General features: G+C 55.2%; 1 protein-coding gene across 1 annotated transcript in view; it reads right to left on the bottom strand.

The window, feature by feature from the left end:
* Positions 1-568: 568 nt before the first annotated feature.
* TSPEAR (thrombospondin type laminin G domain and EAR repeats) overlaps positions 569-23498 on the bottom strand; it is a 61164-nt gene continuing 38234 nt past the window's right edge. The window contains exons 4-12 of the mRNA XM_060099695.1: positions 23225-23315; positions 21974-22130; positions 20614-20745; positions 19692-19918; positions 18172-18358; positions 16787-17016; positions 6102-6289; positions 3570-3671; positions 569-722 (exon numbers count right to left, since the gene is read on the bottom strand). Of these exons, the coding sequence (XP_059955678.1) occupies positions 569-722; positions 3570-3671; positions 6102-6289; positions 16787-17016; positions 18172-18358; positions 19692-19918; positions 20614-20745; positions 21974-22130; positions 23225-23315 (1468 nt within the window). The remainder of the gene's footprint in view (positions 723-3569; positions 3672-6101; positions 6290-16786; positions 17017-18171; positions 18359-19691; positions 19919-20613; positions 20746-21973; positions 22131-23224; positions 23316-23498) is intronic.

Below are 23498 nucleotides of genomic sequence, written 5' to 3'. Positions count from 1 at the left end.
AGGGCACATCGGGCTGTGGTGGCAGAGTGCGTGCTACGGCCCGGTGATGGCTCTGGATGAGGGTCGAGTCCCCACCAGAAACACACAGACGCAGCAGTGCTTTTTGTAGAGAGCATCATAAGTATATTTCAGTACAGATAGAATACAATAAATAGCTGGTACAAATATGTCAAACAGCATCGAGCCGGTTCCCATGTCTGGGCTCCCCAAGCAGAGCCAAGCGGCTGGCCACGTGGTGGCCACTGCGGGACGGTGACCAGGCCCCGCTGTTTTTGAGGTAAAACTTTGCATGAACTTTTCCTTTAAAGCAAAATCCCTGCAGGACACCAGACTTGCAGGGCAGCCCTGGCCTTCCACCTGGACACCCACGAAGCCACATGAGTCCGGCCACCATGGTTACTGGGGCGGAAGTGAAAACACCCCCGGCTAGACAAGAGCCAGGGGTGGCGAGGTGGTGGCTCTGGAAGCCACAGCTTCTCCCCGGCTCGTCCCCGTCCCTGGAGGTTCCTTCTCAGGTGAGGTTCTGGGGTGCGGCCAGGTGGGTCCCATTCCTGGATCCCTGGGCCCATCACCCTGTCCTCAGCTTCAGCACCCGGGACAGCGGCTCCTTGGCGCTGGAGTAGACCAGGTAGGAGCCGGCAGCCGTGCGGAAGGTCTCCCAGTCCCTGCAGCCGAAGGTCGGGAGGCTGTGCACGGCCACGAAGCCTTCGTACCCCTGCCACCTGTGGGGAGAGACTGTCAGCCTCGGGACAGGGGCGCCGGCGCCAGGCTGCTCTCAGGGAGAGGAGAAGGTGCCTGGGCGTCGGGCTCCCACTGTACCCCCCCTGCCGTGATCCTCGCCAGGCCTTCTTCACCTGCTTCTCCCACTGGGCACAGCATCGAGGGGCCAAGCATCCCAGCCTCACAATCCCCCCAGGTTACCATCACGGGGAGCTGGGCCAGGGGGGCCTTCTCAGCCTGCAAAGAAGAAACTGAGGCCCGGAAGGGGGAACCTGCCCTGTCCAAGACCCCGCAGCTGCTCTGATCCACCCAGGGTCCTGCTCCCAGCCGAGATTGCCTTCGGATGCCTCCGTCGGGCGGGGGATGGGGAGGGGCTCCTGGTGGGTTAATAGCGGGGTCTGAGCTGAAGCCCCCTCCTCACTTCTGGGGTTGGCAGTGAGGCACGGCCCTCAGACACACACCTGGCACCGCTCAGGTATGGCACCCGTCTTTGGACGCAGGAACCCCACTGCTGGCACACGGCTGTGTGACCCCCGCTCCCACATGAGGACGCTGCACCCAGCTCTTCGTCCTGCCCCGGCACAGTCAGCGGTTTCTAGGTTTTGCCCTTCAAAAGGGATTTATCGACAGGTAGCTCTGTTTCCATTGGGTGGAGGCCCCAGAGTGGGCCGCCTGGATCAAAAGCAGTCGTAGTTTTAATTTAAATGTTTTTCCAGATGACTTTCTGGAAAGGTTGGGGTGATTCCTGTCCTGGTGGGGAAGGGCCAGCCTGCCCCCCGCCACCGAACACACACACACACACTCAGCACTGTGGGTCTTTAAACAGCGTCCAAACAGATGGGGGAAATGCGTCATCCTCGCGCTCTGAAACAATTTCTAACATGTTTATTCACATTGTCCATTTTTAGTTCTGAAGACCCCTACTCATATCTTTTGCCCATTTTTCCAAATTAAAAAAAATCTTTTATTAATTTGTGGGGTTCCTGTTCTGCCATATGTGTTGTGGACAGTTTGTCCTTTGGTTTTGAATGGGACGCCCTTTCCATAGAAAACATTTAAATGTAGGTGGTCGGCCTGGTGGCCTCTTTCCAGCCTATGAAAGGTCTCACATCTTCTCTGCAGAACTTTGAGGTTTTACAAAGTCATCTTAGCTTTTCTTCTAATATTTCTGTTGTTGAAGTTTTGACATTTAGGTGTTTGCTCCTTATAAAATTTACTTTGTGTATAATATGAAGCAGAGGTATAGGTGTGTTTTCTTCCAGATGGACAGAAAATTACAGGAAATTATTTTATTAATTCGTCTTTTTCTCACTGAGCTGAAATATAGCATTATCACACTAGATGATTGTGAAAGATCGGCTCTTTTCTGGACTGTATTCTACTCCTTCTACATATTTGTTTATGTTTAACAAAAATCATACTGCTTTATTTGCATGCTGTCAGGATCTCCTTCACTGTTCTCCTTTTCAACATTTTCCTGGCCATCTTTGAAAATTTATTCTTCCACATGAATTTTTAAATTACTTAAATTTTAAAAATTTTAAATTACTTAAAATTAAAAATTTTTTTAATTACTTAAAATTTTAAAAAGTTTTAAATTACTTAAAATTTTAAAATTACTTTGTCTTGTTGAAAACAGCAATTAATTAGAAAGTCTAGAGAAAATTGATGATTTTTCTAATTAAGTATAGATAAGCAAACTTGTCTCGGGAAGAGACATAGAACCTGATTAAACCAATTGCCACGGGGGAGACTGGACAAGCTGCTCCACAAACACTATTGAAAAGGAACCAGGCCGAGACGGCTTTGTAACTGAATTTAACCACATCGTAAAGAAAACAGATTAGTCCTACTGTTCAAACTATCCCAGCCCACAGTGTAGGTGGTGTGCCTATTAAGTTAGGTTCCATATCAAGTGTCCAGAAGAAATCACAGAGCAATTTCATTTCCTATTACAGATACAAAAATCTGAAATCAATCATAATGATTGGTAGCCAGTGACATGTTAAATAATTGCACATCCTCGTTAAGGGACGCTCGTGCCAGAGTGCAAGGTCACCTCTCATAAATCATTATGTCAACAGATTGACTGGGAAGATGCATGCCAGGCACTAAAGAATGCCAGCGGGGTGAGACTGCTCACATCCTGTCAAAGTGTGTAACGCCCAGACCGTTTCCATCATATCAGTCAGACAGAATGGCCGGTCACTTCTCTCTCCTACGATTCAAAATCATCCTGGAATTTCTAGCTAATTGAGAAAACTAGATAAGTAGTAAAAGCATTAGAAATACAGAGGCAACGTTGCTTTTATTTGTAGGTGTACTTATACTTCTAGAGCTCCCACAGACATTTCTTCAGGAAACCATTAGAGCTGAAAGAGATAATGTGGCTGGATGGCCAGACACAACAATTAATTGTCAGATTACGCAGATGGAAATGGACATGTCCTTACAACTCGGAAAACTCCCAGAAGCGAAGGTATTGCAAACACCACAGTGCCTCTATGACGAAGTGTAAAATTTTATTGAAGGACACATGAAAAACAGAGGGATCTACCGTAGGCCTGGATGGAAACATTTAACAGGATAATATACGAATAACTCTCAAATTGGTGTATCCACACACAGCATCTCTGGCCAGAATCCAAAGTCGTGAGCATCAGAGAGACTAGTGGTCACCTGGCTAACCCAGGGGCATCACGCAGACTTAGCCTGCACTCCGGTGCGCCGGCTGCCAGGTGACCCACAGGGCCTGATAACCTGTGACTCGCTCTGAGCCTGTGGTCACCAGTGGGGAAGGCAAGCACACCCCAGGTGACCCGAGGTGGTGAGGAGGGCACGGCCTTTACCTGTAAATAATACTGTTTACCGAGAAGGTATTTCCGTCGAAGGAGTTTGCAACCACCAGGAAAGAATCTTCTCCCACTGAGAAGAACTCCCAGTCCAGAGCACTGCAAAAGCAAGTGAGCAGACATTAGGGCACAGGACTCGGAGATGTTGCCGTGGAACTCGGGGGGCTGGAGTTCAGCCAGTTCTCCCCTAATCTCAGAATTCAGTGGGGTAGGTCCCACTTCCAAAATCCACAGATGGGGGAGCGATTTTCTCAGTCACGCAGCCAGTTGGTCTATTCCCGGGAAATACAAATTAATTGTTCACTTTTTTAAATAAAAAAAATTTAATTGTACTAAAATACACATAACACAAAACTGTCTGTTTTACCCATTTTTAAGTGCACAGCTCAGTGGCATTAAGCGCATTCATACTGTTGTGCAACCGTCACCACCGTCCGTCTCCAGAATTTCCATCTTCCCAAACTGAAACTCCGTCCCCATGAAACACTCCCTCCCATCCCCTCCCCCTGCCCCTGGCCCCCAATGTCCCACTGTCTGTCCCTATGAATCTGGCTCCTCCAGGGACTGCATATCAGTGGACTGTACAGCATTTGTCCTTTTGTGACTGGCTTATGTCACTGAGCATCATGTCCTCGAGGTTCATCTGTGTTTTCACAGGTGTCAGTATGTCCTTCCTTTTTGAGGCTGAACAATATGCCATTGTGTGGATGGACCACATTCTGTCTATCCAGTCCTCTGTCTATGGACACTTGGGTTACAAGTGTCAACGCTGATGCTATGAACATGGGTGCAAAGGTCACTCACTTAGAAGAGGTTGAAATAGAGGAACAGTCCCAAGCTCGTGGTCACTCCATGAAGGCCTGCAGCACCCTCTGGAGGCAGGAACTTGAGGACACTGGCCGCGAGGTCACTCACTCACCAGCTCCTTTCCTGACAGCCGTTCAGGTGCCAGCAGGGTCTGCTGACATAGAGACATTCCTCTACATTTGCAAGCTGTGGTTCTTACTGCAAACAGACCACTGCATCCTGTCTTCAACAAGTGCCTCCTGAACTTGCTAAGGGTGAGTCTGTGCTCAGAGATGGCTCAGTTCCCAGGGGTCTGACAGAGGGCTTCCAGGAAGGACATCCCAGAGCCCTGTCTATCCAAGGAGGCCAACCTGGGCATCAGCCACGGTCCCCAGTCACCACTCTGATTACTGCATTACTGTCCTGTGTCCACTTTACAGATAAGGAAACTGAGGTCACAGCCTTGCAGCAAGTGGGAGTCACTTGGATGCCAAAGGTCAGGCCAGTGCATCTGCATCCAGTGGCCTCAGGGTTATGGCTTATTCAGGCAGTAGAGGGCCATTCTCTCTTGGTCGATACTCACCCCTGAGTTCCTTCTCAGTGGGACATGAGGGCGCTGGCCTAGAGCTCCTACAGGACCCTGGATGTGAGAGGGCCTGTGGGGGTCCCTGGGGACATGCAGGGGGGCTGAGGCCAGTGGGGGCCGTGGGGCTCCTCACTGCTTCCTTCTTCTATTGTTTGGAATCCTGTTTCAGGCCACTTCCAAGCATGGCCAGTCACGATTTGGTCATTAAAAAAAGTCGTGGCCATGTCCATGCTCATTGAGGGGCATCACCTCGTGCTGCAGGCGGCAGGGCAGCCATGTGGTCCCTGTGCGGTATTCTGCCAGTCGCAGCTGGGTTCTAAAACCGAGGCCGTGGAAAAGACGCAAACAGCAAAGTGTTGACTTAAACTGTCTGCCCCACAGCTCACATCAGAAGCTGCTTCTGCTTAATCCAGGAGGAAGTGAGCGTCTGGTGTGACTTCCTGTTTTTCCTCCAAAGCAGCATGACAGGAAGCCCACTGACAGTAATGTGAAGCATATTTTTATTCTTCAGAACCACACCATTTGGTCAAAAGGTGGAAACAGACAAATATCCATCAACTGATGAGGGATAAACAAAGTGTGGTAAATAAATACAGTGGAATATCACTCAGTCATTAAAAGGAGTGAAGCACTGAGGTACAACGTAGAGGAGCCTTGAAAACATGCTGAGTGAAAGAAGCCAGACACAAAAAACCACAACCTATGTATTCCGTTCACAGGCAGTGTCCAGAACGGGGAAACCCAGAGGAACGGAAAGCAGACTGGTGGGTGCCAGAGGCTGGGGAGGTGGGAGGAGAGGCGAAGATAGCTAAAGGGTGGGGTTTCTTTTTGAGGTGATGAAAATATTCTAAAGTCACTGTGGTGATGGTTGCACACACCTGTGAATTTAATTTAAAAACACCGAATTGTAAAAAACACACACACAAGCCACATCGTTTGAAAGCAGAGTCAAGATTACAACAGAAGCCACAATCACTCAGCTGGCCCTGGAGAAAGTAGGTCTACAGGGAGTGGGGAGTGAGACCACGTCACACCTCGAGGAAGCAGGTGGGGCTCCCGTGGCTTCCGGGAGGCACAGGCGCGCTGCCGTCTGTGGGCTGCCAGGCAGGAAGCGGGTCCCCCTGGATCCCTGCCCCCCCCACCCCGCGCCCTGGTACCTGCAGGTGCGGATCTCCTGGAACCTGACGAACGTCTGTGTGGTGACATTCAGCTCATAGATGACGGAGTCTATGACGTAGGAGTTGTTTTGCACTTGCTTTTCCACGTCGTAGCGGTGACTATTCGCGACGGCAAGAAACACCCTCTCCCCGATGTGGAAAACCTCCCAGTCTGCGGCGCCAAACGTCTGGGATGGTGAGAAGGGGGCCAAGAGCACGTGTGAACGGAGACCCTCAGAATGGCCACCCACGCGGCTTCAGCCCCTGCGCGCTCCAGGCGCCAGGTCAGGGCCCTCCCGCCAGCGCTGCTCTATCCTGGCCTCACTGCACGTGAGTCAGGGGACCATCTGCGTAGAGCGCTTCTTACAACCTGTGTCACCCACCGCCCCATGCCCCAGCGTGCCCGTCTGGGAGGTCCAGCTGCTACAACATCTCTTCCAGGGAGCCCTCCCTGCTCCCCCAGTCAGGCTCTGAACTCCAAAGCAAACTCTAGGGATCTCTGGAGTTTCTCACTACACGCTGTCCCTGGCCTGAGACTCTCCTTTGGCTCTAGGGACCACCCCATCTCTGGGTTCCTGTGCTGTTCCTCTGAAATCACTTATCACCCTGAAGGGTGAGGTGTGTGTGGGGCAACAGGGCTGGACCTTTATGTGAATAGCCGGCTGCCAAGCCTTGGCCCCAGACCTCGAGCTGCATGAGCTGATTTGCAGGTGGGACCCAGGAGGAGGAAGTTACAGCCAGCATCTCGGGGGTGCTGGGGTGAGGGTGCATGGGGAAGGGGAGGACCAGAGGAGTCCAGGTCCAGGCCATGGTCTGAGCCCTGAAGAGAGAGGGTGGGGAAGAAACAAAAGGAGTGACCACCCCTGAAGGCAGCAAATGGCAGGGGTTTAAGTGGAGGCAGGGAGAATGTGGCAGCTCCCTGCAGCAGTGAGGGGCCTGTGGCTGGTGGAACAGCGTGCCAAAGCTCCTGGGGACCCCAAACCACAGCCTGAGGAGGCTGCTGGGGTCTGAGTTCCTACATCAGCAGAAAGGGGTTGACTCTGTTCCCACGAGCTGGTGAGGGCTGCAGAAGCTCCGATGGGACACTTTCCGTTGAAATTGTCTTTAAATGTTTTGCCTCTTGACTTCTGGCTTCTGATACTGGTGGAGAGACTTACTTACATTAGACTGACCCTCATGCTGATAATAATCACGAACTCTGGATGCAATGCTTAAAAAAGTACACAATTTTTTGAAGGTGCTGGACAAGGGCCAAAGGCAGGTGGAAAGTGGAGGGGATGCGACCCCCGAATGCATGTTTATCTGACGTTTTCTCTGAGGGTGCTCCCCATCTTGTGGCACACGGGCATGGCACTCGAATGGAGGCCGCAGGCTCGTTGACCAGGGGAGTCCAAGGTGAGAGTTTGGGGCTTGCAGAGTCTCTAGAAATGGAAGGGGACTACCCTAGGAAGGAGGGAACCCCAGAAGGGGGAGCCCCAATGTCTACTTATTAACTTCTTTCAAGTCCTGTCCAGCTCCTGAAGTGCACACACAGGGGACAAGATCCAAGGGACCCAGAGACAAACAACAACTGAGAGGCTGAAGGAACTGACCAGAGAGTTAAACACCTGGAGAAACAGGCAGGCGAATGTGACCCATAATCAAGAGAAGAAACTGCAAGTAGAAATAGGCTGACACAGTGCAAATATTGGAGTTAACAGATACAAACTTTACAGTAGCCATGATCAGAATCTGTAGGGAAATATGTGTGTAATTAACAATGAGATGGGGAGATTTGGAAAGCTAGGAAAACTCTAAAAGGGGCCAAATAGAAATCCTGTACCTGAAGAGGAAAATATCTGTATTCACAAATCTATTGCATGGGATCGAGAGCTACCTGGACCATCCAGAAGAATGAATCAGTGAACTAGAAGACAGACCGATAGACATTACCTGAATTGAAGCACAGAAAGGGGGAAAAAAGTTTTCAATAGGGATTTCCCTGGTGGCATAGTGGTTAAGAATCCGCCTACCAATGCAGGGGACACGGGTTCAATCCCTGGTTCGGGAAGATCCCACATGCTGCAGAGCCGCTAAGCCTGTGTGCCACAACTACTGAGCCTGCACTCTAGAGCTTGTGAGCCACAACATGAGAAGCCACCGCAATGAGAAGCCCGTGCACCACAAGGAAGAGTAGCCCCCGCTCGCCGCAACTAGAGAAAGCCTGCGTGCAGCAACAAAGACCCAACGCAGCCATAAATAAATAAATAAATAAATAAATATGTTTTAAAAAAACGTTTATAATAAAGGTGAACAGAGCCTCCATGACTGAGGAATAATATAATGCAGTCTAATGTGCATGTAATTGGGTCACAGAAGGAAAAGAAAAGAGAATGAGGCAGAAAAAACATTTAAATAAATGATGGCTAATATTTTTTCCAAATTTGATTAAAAACACCAAACCACAGATCCAAGAAGATCAGAGACCCCAACCAGAATAAAGACAAAACCCCCCACACACCTCGACACATCATATTTAAATATCTGAGAATAGAAGGAGAAGATTGCAAAAGACACCAGAGGAAAAAGACACATTCGATATAGGGAAACAGTGGTACCAATGGTACCTGACGTCTCATCAGAAACAGTGGAAGCTTGACGTCAACAGAAAACCATCTTTAAAGTAAACGAAAGAAAAAACGTGAACCCAGAATTCTACAACCAGTGAAAATATCCTTCAAGGTAGAATAAAGTCAATTTCAGATAAAAATGGTAGAATGAATTGCCAGCAGACCTGCTCTACAAGAAGTACCGAAGGAAGCTGTGATGCTGAAGGCTGATTATACCACACGGAGAGTAGTGTCTGTGGAAGGGATGCAGAGGGCATTGGGAATGCTGAGCATGTGGGTGTAAAGCCAACCGACAGCAAAAATGATAAATTGCGGAGCTTATAACCTAAGTAGACGTGTGAGTATATACATGCTCACAGTAGCCGGACAGACGGGTGGGGGTAAATGAAATCATGTTGTTGTAAGGTTATTACATTATATGTAAGGTATAATATTAATTCAAAATAGATTGTACACCTGAAACTAACACAACATTGTCAATCAACTATACTCCAATATAAAATTTAAAAAATTTATTTTGAATTGTACACATTAATAGGGACTCATGGTTAATAAAAAATAGATTGTAGTAAGTTGAATACATATACTGTGATTACCAGAGCACACAATTGCACAACACATTGAATCAATACAAAAAACAGGAGATAGAAGAATATGTATGTGACAGAGGGCTTGTATCCAGAATATATAAGGAACTCCTACATATTAATAATGAAAGGCAGAAAATAAATAAAATATGGGTAAAAGACTTGAATAGGCATTTCGCAAGGGGACTCTAGCAAGCCAGCAGGTGGATGGAAACCCGCCATCTAGTCACCAGGGGATTTTGACTTAAAAACCACACTGCGGTGCCGCTTCACACCCAACAAGTAAAACTGCAAATACAGACAAAACCCGGTGTTGGCAAAAGTGCAGGGTGGCTGGAACTCATGCTGTTCGGGGGAGTGTGTGAAATGGTAGGATCGTTTTGGAAAACTGCTTGGCAATTTCTTCAAAGTTAAACATCCGCCTACTTTATGGTCCAGAATTCCACTGCTAGGCTTTTACTCAAGAGAAATAAAAACAATTTGCCCACCGAAAGCCTTGATGAGATGCCTTTAGTAGATTTATTCATAATAGTGAAAAGTTGGAAACAGCTCAGGTTGTACGGACAAGGAACTGAGCCTGGAAGCCACGCAGCGGACAGGCTCGGGACCGGGCTGCTTCCTGGGGACACCGTGGTCCCCAGACGCAGGTGGTCGTGGCGGGGGCAGAGCTAGTCACCCGATGCCCAGCGATGCTGGAGGAACACTCGCATCCCCACCCCACGTGGGAAGCGGCTCCGTTTTTCTTTACCCAGACCGGGCAGGGCGGGTCTGATGACTGCCCCTCCTCGGAGGTCCCTTCCCCGCTTGTAGATGGGTCCCCGCCGCCCAACGCGCCCTCTGGCCCCGGCGGGTCCGGTACCCGGCCCGGTCGCCCGGCTTGGTGTTTTCTCCACGCCCAGCAGAGGGCGTCACCGCCCGGTTCGCGGAGCCCCGGTCCCGGGCAGAGTCGCTGTTATAGAAACAGGCCTGGGCCCGTCCTGAGGAGCCGAAACAAGGGAGCTCAAGCTAAAAGTGACACAAGAGGACAAGGACAGGGGCCAGGACACCTGGCGTTGCCAACCCCTTCCGGGCCAGGAGCTGGACAGAGGCCTTCCTGCATTGGCGTCCTCTCCTCACCTTGGCTCCGAGGTGGCACTATGTCCCCTGGAGTCACCCGGAAACTTCCGAGCTGGTGGGGACACTCGGGCCCGCGGGGCCACCAGCCTCATCTGCTCTGTGGCCGCTTCATAGAGGACCGACGTTAAAGACCCGCACGAGTGTGCAGTGACACGCGCGCCAGCTCTGGCAGGTCGCAGAAACCACCGGAGAGGCCGGTGGGTGAGATCGCCGGCTCCTCCCACCCCGGTGCTGATGAGACCACGTCAGTGGGAAACGCACACACCCGCACACACACCTGCACACACGTGCACGTGTGCAGACACACAAGACACCCACGTGCACACACCTGCATGGACACGATTTTACACACAATCCTGCATGCACAATCCTGCATGCATACAAATGTATACATGTGCACATACCTGCAAGCACACATGTGCACACATACCTGCAGGCACACAAGTTTTTATGTACACACCCACATGTATACACCTGTATACCCTTATACCTGATGCGCACACACGCATTGTGTATGTACATGCACACGCTTGCAAGCACGCACGTGTACACACCACACCCACACAGGACAAGGGGCCAGGGCTGGTCTGAAGACGGGGTATCCCGCGGATCGCCAGGGCTGCCTTCCAGCTCCGACTCACCCCACCCTCAGCTCACTTGCCTTGAGCCCCAGCGCGGAGGGGGAGGGGAGTGCAGATGGGGGTCGGTGAAGGGGCTGTCAGGGCCTGGGAAACGGGGAGAAAAGGGCCAGGGACCGAGGAGGAAGGCCGGGGGCGTGGCCAGCGGCAGGGAGGTGGGGAGGAGCATCCAGGTGGGCGTGGCTTAGCGCGGGCGGAGCGGGTCGGGGGGTGTGCTCTCACCCTACCTCTGCGCAGATACAGCAAGTACGCGGTGCCTCATTCAATTTGAATTTCAGATAAACAATGGTTTTTCAGTGTATGTGTATGCACACGCTTTTACTAAACAATGAGTCGCTGTTTATCTGGAATTCACATTGAACTGGGTGTCCTGTATTTTATCCGCCAGAGGCTGGCAGAGACCAGCATGGGGCCCCCTGGCTCAAAGTCACTCGCTGCGATGAGCTCTCCTCGCAGGGTGGGACCAGCACCTGCGCCCTCAGCCAGAGGCTGCGCTCCCCCCGCTCGGAAGCGAATGGGGGACCGTCCCCACCCAGGGCTGCTTCAGCCTGGGCAGGGCGTGAGCGGCCTGAGGCCCCGCCGTCGGGCCATTCCTGGATTCTACGCGCATCAGGGACTCATCAGGGAGAGAAGAAGCAGTTCCCACATCAAACAACCTGCCAAACCCCGCCTGACACCGGAGCAAGGAGGCCAGGCACCTGCTGGGCTGGTGGGCCCTTCCCGACCTCCTTCTGAGCGGAATTCCCCTGGAGCTCTGCCCTGGAATCCCCTGGCTGCGGGTCTGGCAGGCTCTGGAGCACCTCGAGGGACGATGGTGCTTCCAGGACTTGGCAGCCGGGAGCACCTGGAAGCCCTGACGGCCTCCCTTGAGGGTGGGTGGGCTCCCGGTAACCAGCGGATCGCTTGCTGGGGAGGAGGCCCTCAGGTTCCAGCTCTGATGCAGCAAAGACCCAAGGTGTGGGAGTGCCTGGGGAGGGAGGGGCGGGGCGCGCTGCCTGGGGAAGGCAGGCAGTCCCCCAAAGGGCCCTGGGGGGGACACTGCCATCCTCCCTGTGGGCAGCCGGCTAAGGTGGGTGAGGGTCCCATCCTAGGAGGCTTCAGGGGGTGTCCCTCCAGCTCTCCCCTGGCCCAGCAGCCCCTCCAGACCTTGCTCCTCCCCAGGCTGCCTGGTCCACTGCCCGCTCCTGCCCCACGGAGCACACCCGAGGCGCAAGAGGAAACGCCAGGGCCCTTGCTAGCACCTGAGCCCGGCCCCTCCCGGCGCTGACCGCTGAGGGCGCTCTCACACCACCCTCCTTACAGACGTGCCTCCTTCTTTTCCTTCGTTTCTGCACGTCTACATTCCTGGTGGAGACTACGTTTCTGACAAGCCTGCAGCTTCACCCTCATCCCCAGACACCCACTGATAGCTCTGGGCAGCGCCTCTGCCTGTCCCCTCCACCTGCCCCGATGCACGGTTTCCTGGGGTTCACTGGCCCCTGTCAGCCCTCGGCTGTGCCCCCCCACCCCCGCCCTGAATCTCCTGCTGCTCTCGGTTCTCTTTTCTGCCAGTGGCATCTCCATCAGCCCCGCCTCCCAGGCAATAAAGCCCAAATCTTGGTCCAGCATTCCCCTCTCCCCTCCCCCGGCCCCTCCATTCTGGGTCTACACGTGATGACTGTGACCACAGACCCCACAGCCAGACAGCTCAGGGAGCAGAAATCCTAGTGGCTGGAGGCTGGATTTCTGTGGACAGAGCCCATTCCTTCCTGGACACACCCCGCTCGGACCTCCTTTGGTCCAAGATGGCGAGGCCAAGTGGCTGGAGCTGTGGTCTCTGCCACCTGAGGAAGGTTCCAGAATTCCTGGTGGGAGAGGTGGGGAGGTCTGGAGTGTGGGGCTGAGTAATTCATCCAGGGTGGGCAGCCAGCCTCCCACGTACACCTGAGCCACAGACCTGGCGTGGGCACGGCCCGGGCCCTCCTGGTGAGCTGAACTCACCCCGCAGCCCTGGGACCCCACCCAGCACCCCTCCCAGCACCATCAGTGTGCACAGCTTCGCAAACACCGGCGTGCGCCCCTTGCCCAGAAAGGAAACCAGAAAGGTTTCCCTGTGATGTGGGCACCTCTCCACCCACACATGCTTTCAAAGCACAGGCCTCTCCTGCTTCAAAGCCCATGGCCGTGAGAGATGGTGCAAAGCTCCAAATCAAGTGGAAACACATGAAGACATCTCCAGGACCTAAGAGGATTAAAACACAGTATGAAAAATGCTGGCAGAACATGAAAGTGGGATCTTGTGGGTTCTAAGGACTCATCGAGTGTGAAGAAACACGGGTCATAAGAGAAGGCAGCCTTCAGGCAGTGCCCGCAGTGGTCTGTGGGCTCGGGTGGTAGCAGTGCCCCCTCGCAGCCCCCAGAGTCGGCTCTGCCCGCTGGCCAGAGACATGCGCTCTCACAGCCACTGTGGTCCTGCTCTCGCCCGCCCTTGTGGATGATTCTTCCAGCTGACGTCACACCCCTCGGCTGGTTCTCCTTTAGGTCATGTAACCCGGATGGCCCCCGCCCTAGCTCAGCTGGGACCGTCTCTGCCCCTTGGCCCCAGCCTCCCTTCTGTATCTGAGCCCTAAGGCAGGGCTGGGTGCAGACTGGAGCTGAATCCAGATGCTGCCTGAAATGCAGAGTTTCAGTGTCTCACATATCTGGAGCCGGCACACTGGGGTGCATTCAAGGAGATTGGCCAGAATCTCCTTGGGATTTGGAACATACCGCACGGGGGACAATGGCAGGAACTGAAGACTATTCTGAGAGACTTGCGGTGACTGTTTCCAAATATCTAGCAGACAAGCCGGTGGAACAGGGGAGCAGACTCCTGTGGTGTCCAGAGTGCACAGTCCTGCAACCTGGCACAGAGGCCCGGCAAGCGGCCTTCTGGTCAACCACACAGGTCCCTAGCAGGGCTGTCACACCAAGCATGTGATATGCAGAGGGTTCCTGCAGCTGTTTGGGGAGAGCATCTTGGAGATTATCATCCTGTAGCTGCCAACACTGTGATCCAGCCTCGCCTACATTTGAGCAAGAGGCCAGTTGAGGAAGGTCTTCATCAGGGCACTTCATCAAGGGTCTCAACCAGATCCCCAGTTCCCCGGGGCACAGCGGCCAGTGACAACGCCACCCACTGCCAGGCTCAACATTAAACATAAACAGAAAACTAAGGGTCCTCCATATGTTTTATAAAAGACCTGGAACATGAGAGTCAGGCTACAACATATACATACACTCATACTGGAAGAAACTGAGCTGGTTCTAGGAACAGAAGAGAATTTTTAAAAATTATAATTATCAGACTTCCCTGGTGGCACAGTGGTTAAGAATCCACCTGCCAATGCAGGGGACACGGGTTCGAGCCCTGGTCCTGGAAGATCCCACATGCCGTGGAGCAACTAAGCCGTGAGCCACAATTACTGAGCCTGCGCTCTAGAGCCCGCGAGCCACAGCTACTGAAGCCCACGTGCCCAGAGCCTGTGCTCCACAACAAGAGAAGCCACCACGATGAGAAGTCCGTGCACCGCAATGAAGAGTAGCCCCCGCTTGCTGCAACTAGAGATAGCCTGCGCACAGCAACGAAGACCCAATGCAGCCAAAAATAAATATAAATAAAATAAATAAACTTAAAAAGAAAAGAAATTACACAAACTCTTAAAAAAATAAAGTTATAATTATCTTCAGAAGTATTCAAGAAGATACCTCACTTATAGAGTAAATACAGAATGCCGTTAAAGGGAAGAGTTCTTGGATATTAAAAACATGATTCCTAGCATTACAAGAAGATGCTCATCAGCATGATTAGAGAATAAAGGTAAGGAAAGCTTCTAGGTTGTAGAAAAAGAAAAGATAGATTCAATCCAGGAGATCCGAAAGCTGGCTAACCATTCTAGAGAGAGGGGAACATGAGACAATCAAGAAAAACTAAGAAAATCTCCCAGGCCTGGGGATGCACGCCTTCAGGTTGAAAGGGCACTGAGACCAATCAGACAGGAAGCATGGGAAACCGCTGTGAAGAAACCTATGGGCACAGAGGGCAGAGAAGGTCAAAGGAAAGGCACCTGGGGAGGCAGGGGGCTGCCCGCAGTGTTCCCAAGGACACTTCCACCCTAAAATCCTGCACGCGGTACATCAGGCAGGGTAAAGGATGCAGCCACCATGAGTGTCCACACTTCCCGCCACAGAAGGTTCTCACTGGGATGAAGCCGGCGAGGTCGCGGCTCCCCCAGCCTGTGGCTGTGCTGTCAGGGCCTGTGGCCCACGTGGCTGCCGAGGGCGAGGGCTGAGCTCTCACCCTCAGCCCAGGATTGACGTGAGCTCACTCTGCTCAACACCCATTGGCTGGTCCTGGTTACATAACCTGGCTGAGCTGCAGGGACGCTGGGGAGGGTCGGGGAGCACCTGGAAGGCGGGGGGAGGGTGTCCTTGAGGTCAACCAGAACACCGAACATCAGAATTGGACACGGTGGCTCCAACCAAAGATGGCGGTAAAGGAAAGTTCCAGAAAGGGGACCATTGTCAGTTCTAGAGACAGTCAGCCCAGACAGCACAGGCAGGAGGGCCCAGGAGGGGAGTTATGGGAAAAGAGGGGTTTCACGGGCACACACCGGCCAGAGACCTTGCAGACGCGATGGGAGCACCGAAACGCGGGTGGAAACTCAGAAGGCACCGAAGACGTGGTGTTCACAGGGGCTCTCGGGGACGGGGATGGCCAGCAAGAAGCCGGGGGACGTGACCATGTGCAGAGACAGGGGTTTTCCTCCCCAAAAAGGAAAGGAGAGGGAGGGAGGGACTTCGGAAAAAGCAATTAGGAACTTGTCAAAAAACATTATGTGCAGCACATGGGGTCCACGTATGAAGTGAGCCATGTGTGGTGGGCTTGTGGCATGAGAGTCTGAACTGCATTCAGGGACTGTCCCCAGGGCTGGCACGAAGGTCACCCCACCACTGACACCACTGAGAAGGGAGTGATCACAGCCGCGCCCTTGGTGCTGCGCGACGACATTGGGACGCGGCCAGGACGGTGCAAATGCCGACAGTGACTCTCGATTTTAGCATCATCCATGGGGGCTCGGCCTGGGGTCTGACGCTGAGAAGGACAAGTTGGGCGGCTTGGAGGGAGGAGGGCGAGGGAAGGTGGGAGGAGGGCTGGGGCCCCATATAGTCACCCTAGACCACGGTGGGCGTGAAGAGGGGACGCCAACGCCGCCCACTAGCCCGGGACCCGGCGGCACATGCGTGGTTCAGCCGGGCATCTGGGGCCACGCCACATAATAAAGCCTTCTCGCTGCCTCAGTCAGAGATCCCTCCAGGCAGCCCACGACAGCTGGGACCAGCTGAGGGACACTCAGGGTCTGCAGGGAAGGTGGACAGTGCTGGCCAGGTCAGAGGCCAGCTGCCTGCTGCTCCAGGGCAAGAGCCTGGCGCCCACATAAAGGTGGATCAGACTGTGAGGGCCCCCAGGGGCCAGGGGACCCAGCTGAGCAGCCGGGCTGCCAGAAACTCCATGCCAGGGCAGCCCTCCCGCCACATTTTAGGGCTCCCAGGCTATATTTGGGGTCCCAGGGGCTCGGCCTGAGCCTTATCCTGGGGAGGCGTCTGGGCGCGGAGGCCCGGGCTGGGGCCCTGGTCCGGGCTTGTGTGGCCCAGGTCCCGCGTTGCCCAGGAACCAGGCAGGGGTGCAGGGCCGGTGGTGAGCGCAGGGTCCTTACCAGGAAGGACTGGAAGAGCTGGAAGCGGCCGCCCAGCCGCACGTACAGGTGGGACAGCAGCTGCGTGGACGTGCCGTTGAAGGCGTTGGCCACGGCCAGGAAGGCGTAGGCCCCCACCGTGAAGAACTCCCAGTCGTAGGCGCCCGACGTGGCGATGGTCTGGTTGGCCTCGAAGAGCCGCGTCCCTGGATTCCACTTGTAGATGACGCTGTAGATGTTGTGGTCGTCGCCTGGAAGCCGAGCGCCATGCAGGGAGGGAGACGGGCCTCTGTGGCCTCGTGGAGGCCTTGGCAAGACCCTGCCCGCCCGGACCCTGCCCCAGGCCCTGCAGCCCGTCCAGTCCAGCCAGGCCCTGCTCTCCTGCACCCTCCCCCGGCCCCCAGCAGTGACAACGCCCTTCATGTGACCTTCCTGCCTCTGTGCCCCGATGAGAACCCTCGGGGGCCCCGCCTTTGGACGGCTCCAGACCCCCCTGAGGCCTTGCAGCATGCTGGAGGGGACACCCCCGCCCTCCCCAGCCTCACCCCTCACACGGTCCGCCATCCCCTTCGCGTCCCCCCACCCCGCAGGTCAGGCCTGTCCGGATCGTGCTCCCTGGAGCCCCTCACCCACCCCCAGGGCTGGGCCAGCCTCTCCCGGGACACTCACTGCCATGGGGGGTATTGAGTGGTGGGCTCCTGGGGTCCTCTCTGCCCATGAGCAGTGGTGGGGTCTCCTCCCTGGCCCCGCCCCCTCGCCAGAGTTCCCCGGCAGGTGTAGACTCAGGTGATGGCTGAGCCGCAGAGCCTGCCGAGGCCAGAGGTGCCCTGCAGGGCTGGCTGACCCCCCGGGCCCTGTCCCCCGAGAGCTACAGGGCAGGGAAGGGCTCACTGTGGTCACTCAGGGCAGTCACCTGGCCCAGAAGCCAGGTTTCCCAGACCCTCCCAGGACTGTCCCCCACTGCACCCACCGCATCCCACAGAGTTTGTGCCCAGAATGGATAAGGGCAGGGACGCCCCTACCTGGACAGATGAGGGGGTGTTCAGGTGTGTCCACCCTCAGACACTACTGTCAGATTGCCAAGCCCGAGGACACGGGCCGCGTGTGGTTTATTATACATTTTTTTTTTTTTTTGCGGTACGCGGGCCTCTCACTGTTGTGGTCTCTCCCGCTGCAGAGCACAGGCTCCGGATGCGCAGGCCCAGCGGCCACGGCTCACGGGCCCAGCCGCTCCGTGGCATACGGGATCCTCCCAGACCGGGGCACGAACCCGCATCCCCTGCATCGGCAGGCGGACCCCCAACCACTGCGCCACCAGGGAGGCCCTATTATACATTTTTAATGAGACACACTGAACCCTGCAGGTGATCCCGCCCTGGCCCTGGAGTCCAGGCCATAGCCCTTACCTTCCCGGTGGTTGGCCACGGCCAGGAAGTGCTCCCCGGCCACCTCGAAGGCCTCCCAGTCCCGGGCGCTGTGGGTGAGGACCCTCTGGTATGGTGCGAACCTCAGCCTTCTCTGGCTCCATTTGTAAATGACAGAGAACTCCTGACCCTTTTCATTCGGTTCAAAATTAGCCACAGCCAGGAAGATCTGGGGAGAGGACCAGGACAGCGTTCTCGTGATACGTGCGAGGGGTCCGGCACTCGAGGCTTCTGAATATCATCCTCAGGACAGGGGCTGAGCCGGGGACTGACGGCCTGGGGCAGGCCCAAGAACCCAGGACTGACTCTCCAGATCTTAATTACATTAAAACCCGTAGCCGCGTCCGTATTTACCAGCCCATGAGCTCCGTTCCTATCTCCCAAACCCAGGAAAAGCTTTATGCGCAGAACTGTTCTTCATCATTTCATTCATCCTCCAGGTGAAGAGGAAAGATCGTAACGCCTTGCTGTCTCAGGAAGCACATGTTTGCCACGCAGTCGAGGACAACATGGCAACGCCCTACGTGTGACGTGAGCTGGAGGCCAGATGGTGGGTCGTGTGATTCAGGCGGGAGCCAGAGGCCCGAGGGTGGGGCACGCTCACGGCGGCTGAAGCAGCCCCAGGTACACTCTGCTGCTGCTTAGGGGACGGGGCAGACTTTTTTCTTAGTTTTCTAAAATTCCCAATTTTTCTTTGATATAAAGTTGTTTTTTATAATGAAAAAATATAAACCTTTAAAATGTCATCAACCATAAAACCAGAGGGCTAGTCACCCCTTCACCAGGACCCTGGGAGGGCAGGACCCTGGGAGCGCAGGACCCTGAGGGTCGGCAGCGACGGGGAGCAGAGGTCTGTCTGGTTTGCTCAGTTTTGTCCCCCGTCGGGGGGGGGCCAGGTGAGGGCAGGGCTGCACCTGGCACACGTGTTAGTGAGCAAGCGACTTGGGGGCGGGCACGGGCAGGTAAGGGAAAACTCTCACAAGGGATGACCCTCTGAGCCCCGACCCGTGGGCCACTGCTCAACGCAGCCCTGGCGGAAGTAAGGGGAGGCTGCCCACGAGGTTTTCCCCGCCAAGGCCTCCGGGCCCGGCCCTCACCCTCCTCACCTGCCCCCTCCATTAGGACCTCACGTGTCCCCAGTGTGTATGGAGCGAAGGAAGGCTGGGAAGGGAGGCCTCTTTTCACTCTGACGTGATGTCCGCCCTGCTGACTGGTTTAGGTCAGATTATCTCCACGGTTTAAGGAGGTAGTGGTGGGTCTGCACGGAGCTGGGGAGCATCTCAGAAATGGGCTGATCTCTATTTTGCGGAAGCCAGACAGACTTTCTGGACATAGAGACGCAGCCGTGCCTGACTTTAAAAGGCATTTAAAACCTGCATGAGGCTTCAAAACCAGTAGAAGTGCTTTTTCCCATAAAATCTATGTAAGGAGCCCCAACCTTTGGGCTCTGTGGGTTTTTCCAAGGTAAAAAGGATCAAGAAAGTCTCTGAATGCAGACTTGCCTTTTTTCCAATGGTGAAATGTCTCCAGGACTGTGCTTGGTGCGTGGGAATGTCCTGGTACGAGGAGAACTTCCCGTCGGTCCATTTGTAGATGGCGGACGTGGTTTTCCGGTTGGCCGTGGCCACGAAGAGCCCGGCCTCGGGGATGACAAAGACCTCGATACCCAGCGTCTCCGAGTTCGTGAACAGGCTCTGATGCTCCTCCACGTAGTCCAGCCTTTCTTTGGCTTGTGATAGAGACACAGAGACCCAGTTAATGCTTCCCAGAACAGAAGCCTGGATGGACGGACGTCCAGGGGTGCGACCCCAGGGACCTGGGCCACGACCCAGAGTACTGTGGCCTCGAGTGCCGTGCCGCCCTCACCAGGAGGCCCGGCAAAGGAGCCTCTCATCCCCGCACAGGTTTTAGGGTCTGCAGAGCCCCCGGGGATACTAGTTGGGTAGAATTGACATGTCAGGTCCCTACTAGACGTTCCCCACGGCTCGCAGCTTCCACGAAAGGCTGTGCCCTGATGGGAACTAGAGAGCAGAGGCCACGGCTCAGGGACTTTCCCCTGGAGCCAGTTCCCATTTCCCGAGGACCCCCTTGGGGAGCATCACGGAGCCTCTCCTCACCTCCCCGCCAACACAACCACTCCCGGGCTCCCGGCACCATCGCGGCCAATCTTGACCCGAGTGGGCGGAGAGGGTAAAGAGAGCAGGTGGGGCTCCTGGAGCGGGGCCAGCCCCATCAGGGAGGCTCATGGTCTCCCCTAGACAGCTCGGGAGCTGAGAGCCTGCCAGCCTACCAGTCGGGCCCAGGAGGGCACACATTTCCAGGTGAAGCACGCAGGCTCACTGCTCTGTGGGGAGATCGTCCCTGTCCCTAAGTATCGCTGGCTCTGAGAAGACACCGAGGTCCCCAGAGCCCCACCCACCTCACCTGCTAACACGGAGACCCACTCGCTGCCCACGCACAGGTATAGCCCCTTGCGGCTGGCGTCAAACCAGAACTGGGCGTCCTCCGCTTTGGTACACGGTGGCTGGGATCCCAGCGTCACCTTCATGTCAGTTTCTGCGGGGAGGCAGGAAGATGGGTGTCCAGTGGGCACATGCTCCCCGGAGGAGGGCAGAGGCGAGACTGTCAGGTGACCCCGGACCCAGGCGCTGCTGCTTTCACCTTCACCTCCACCCCCTGAGCTGCCAGGAACCACTCAGGGTCTCGGGGAGGGAGGGAGACCCGAGAGCCCGTGGCCTGCCTGGGGCGTCTGCACACAGGACGCGGAGGTGCCCCTGCAGTCCGGCCTCCCGCCCACCTAGCTCTTCCCCGTGGCCTCAGCTCTTCTGAGAGCCCTGAGTAATCACGCCGCACCGCCCTCTGCTTCCATCTGAGACTCGCTGGCACGCGTCCACCCAACTTCCGTTCTGCTTAGTTCTGAGGCCCCTTGACCCCTGACCCAGGGGATCACGGCTTCATCCCAGGTCCAGCCCTCACCCCGATGGTGCCACTTGGCACCTTTACAGCAACGTCCGCGCTGAGGCCCCGGCAGCCAGTCTGTGACACTGAGCACATCCTCGACCTCTTGAACTGCCCGGCAGAGGCCTGGGGCCGGACTCCTGCCCGAGGCCCGGCAAACAACCCAGAGGCCGTGTGCCTCTGGGAATTTGGGGACATGGGTCCAGGATTGGGTCTAAGGGCCAACTTGCTCAGGGAGCTCCCGTGACTCATGAAGCAAGGACCGTGAGGCTCGAGAGAGGGTCGGGCTGTCTCCCCGCCTCCCTAGTAGGGAGGAGGGGTTTCAGATTCTCCATGGCAGGGGATGTGGCTTAAATAAACCGTCAACACTAACTTTACACTGGGGAGGTGCAAAGCTGGGGACACTCTAGGCTGGGGGGCTCCCAGAAAACAGCAATGAACCTCACGAAGGTCGGGGTCCCCACGGGGGTGGGGTGCTGACGCTTGATGTCTGTTGGAGAGGAAGGGGAGAAAGGGCCCCAAACGCTGCTCTGGGGGCAAAGCAGGCAGCAGGTGGGAGTTAGGGACGCAAGATGTGTAGGCTCAGCCCCAGGTCCCAGGCGGGACGAGCAGGTGGGGGTTAAACAGCCATGGGGGGCGCCCTTGGGAGGGAAGCGGGTCTGGCGGTACCATCTGCCTTCCCTGCGGGGCCATCCGCGTCAGGCCCCGGTGTTCCCTTCATCCATGTGCCAAGCGCCCTCCTGTCTTGTGCCTGGGGATGTTGGAAATGACAAGGCTCCCAGGGTCTACTGTCGGCGTGGGGAGCGGGTAGCTGTGGCCTACTAACCATAGGGATACTTTAGCACCTCATTATCTTCCGGCTTCCCCGTGAGTCCCTGCAGGATAGGGGGGAGGGACAGCAGGGCGAGCTCAGGATTCCTGCAGGGACAGAGCCTCAGGGTGGCGTCTGAGCCGGGCAGCAGAACCAGCTGCCTCACCAGGCCCTGCAGAGAGAGGGACAGCGCACTGAGACCTGCACTGCTGGAGCAGCCCCGCCCACCGGGCTCAGCCCACCCAGACCCCGAGGGAGGGGTGGAAATGCGGGTGCGGGTCTAAGCTCTGAAGCCAGGAGAGAGGAGTCAGCCCGTTGGGTAAGGGGGGCAATGGGAGCAGTGGTGGAGAGCTGTGCACCATTCGAAGGTGATTACACCACGGAAGGGATTTTTCCTGTGGACTACCCTACAGTGACTGGGTACAATGCTCATCCATCTATATGTCCATCCGTTCGTCTGTCTACCTATCTGTCCATCCATCCATTCATCCATTTGTCCATATCTGTCCATGCACCCATCCACCCAAATACCCATTCATTCATCCATCCATCTATACATCTGTTCATCTATCTGTCCACCTATCTGTCCATCCATCATCTATCTGTCCATTAGTCTGTCCATCCATCCATCCACCCAAATGCCTATTCGTTCATTCATCTATCCATCCATTCATCTATCTGCCCACCTATCTGTCCATCCATCTGTCCGTCCACCATTCATCTATCTGTCCATTAGTCTGTCCATCCATCCATCCATCCAAGCATGCCAGCGGTAAACATTCAGAGCATGGTTCTTTACACTGGACACGTCAAGAAACAAAAGCCCTTACCCTCATGGGCAAGGTCCCCCCCCCTCCCCTGCACTCTAAGGGAAAGACAGGCAATGAGCAAACACACAGCTGGTCTGAAGGTGGTCAGGGCTACAAAGACAATCTGGGGAAGGGGATGAGAGGGCTGGGTGTGGGTGTCATCTCCTCAGAGTGGAGGGGAAGGCCTCCATGGTATGAGGGCAGCGGGCAGGGCCCCAAAGTCACGAGGAGTGTGTCATGGCAGGAGTGGGACAAATGTCTAGGAGGAGGGCACAGCAGGTGCAAAGGCCCTGTGGTGGGAGTGTGCCCGGCATGCATGGGACTCCACTGAAACTTTATGCTCCCCATTCCCAATTGCACATACAACGGTGTCAAACTGGGGTGCCAGACCAGTGGTGACAGCCCCCCAGGAGCACTGGTGTTGGGAGGTCCAGGCAGGCAGGTCCTCCATACTTACCGTGAACTGGCCTTTGGTCCTCCTCCGGCTGCCGATGAAGAACCGGGCTCCTTGCACCGATAGGGTGGCCGGGAAGGGCATGTCAGCCATTCTGAAAACATTGGAGGATGGTTTTAGGGCCATGGGAGAGCAGGGTCATGGCCTATTTACGTAGAAAAGGATGGGGGCAGCACCGCCTGAGGCTGTGTCAGTGTCCGGGGTCAGCCATAACGAGTACCACAGGCTGGGCGCCTTAAACAACAGAAGTGTGTTCTCTCGCAGTGCTGGAGGCCAG

This window comes from Mesoplodon densirostris, chromosome 5, assembly GCF_025265405.1.
Source record: "Mesoplodon densirostris isolate mMesDen1 chromosome 5, mMesDen1 primary haplotype, whole genome shotgun sequence".
NCBI lineage: Eukaryota > Metazoa > Chordata > Mammalia > Artiodactyla > Ziphiidae > Mesoplodon > Mesoplodon densirostris.
The sequence above is the reverse complement of the archived record's forward strand: the minus strand, read 5'-3'. Positions and strand labels throughout refer to the sequence as shown.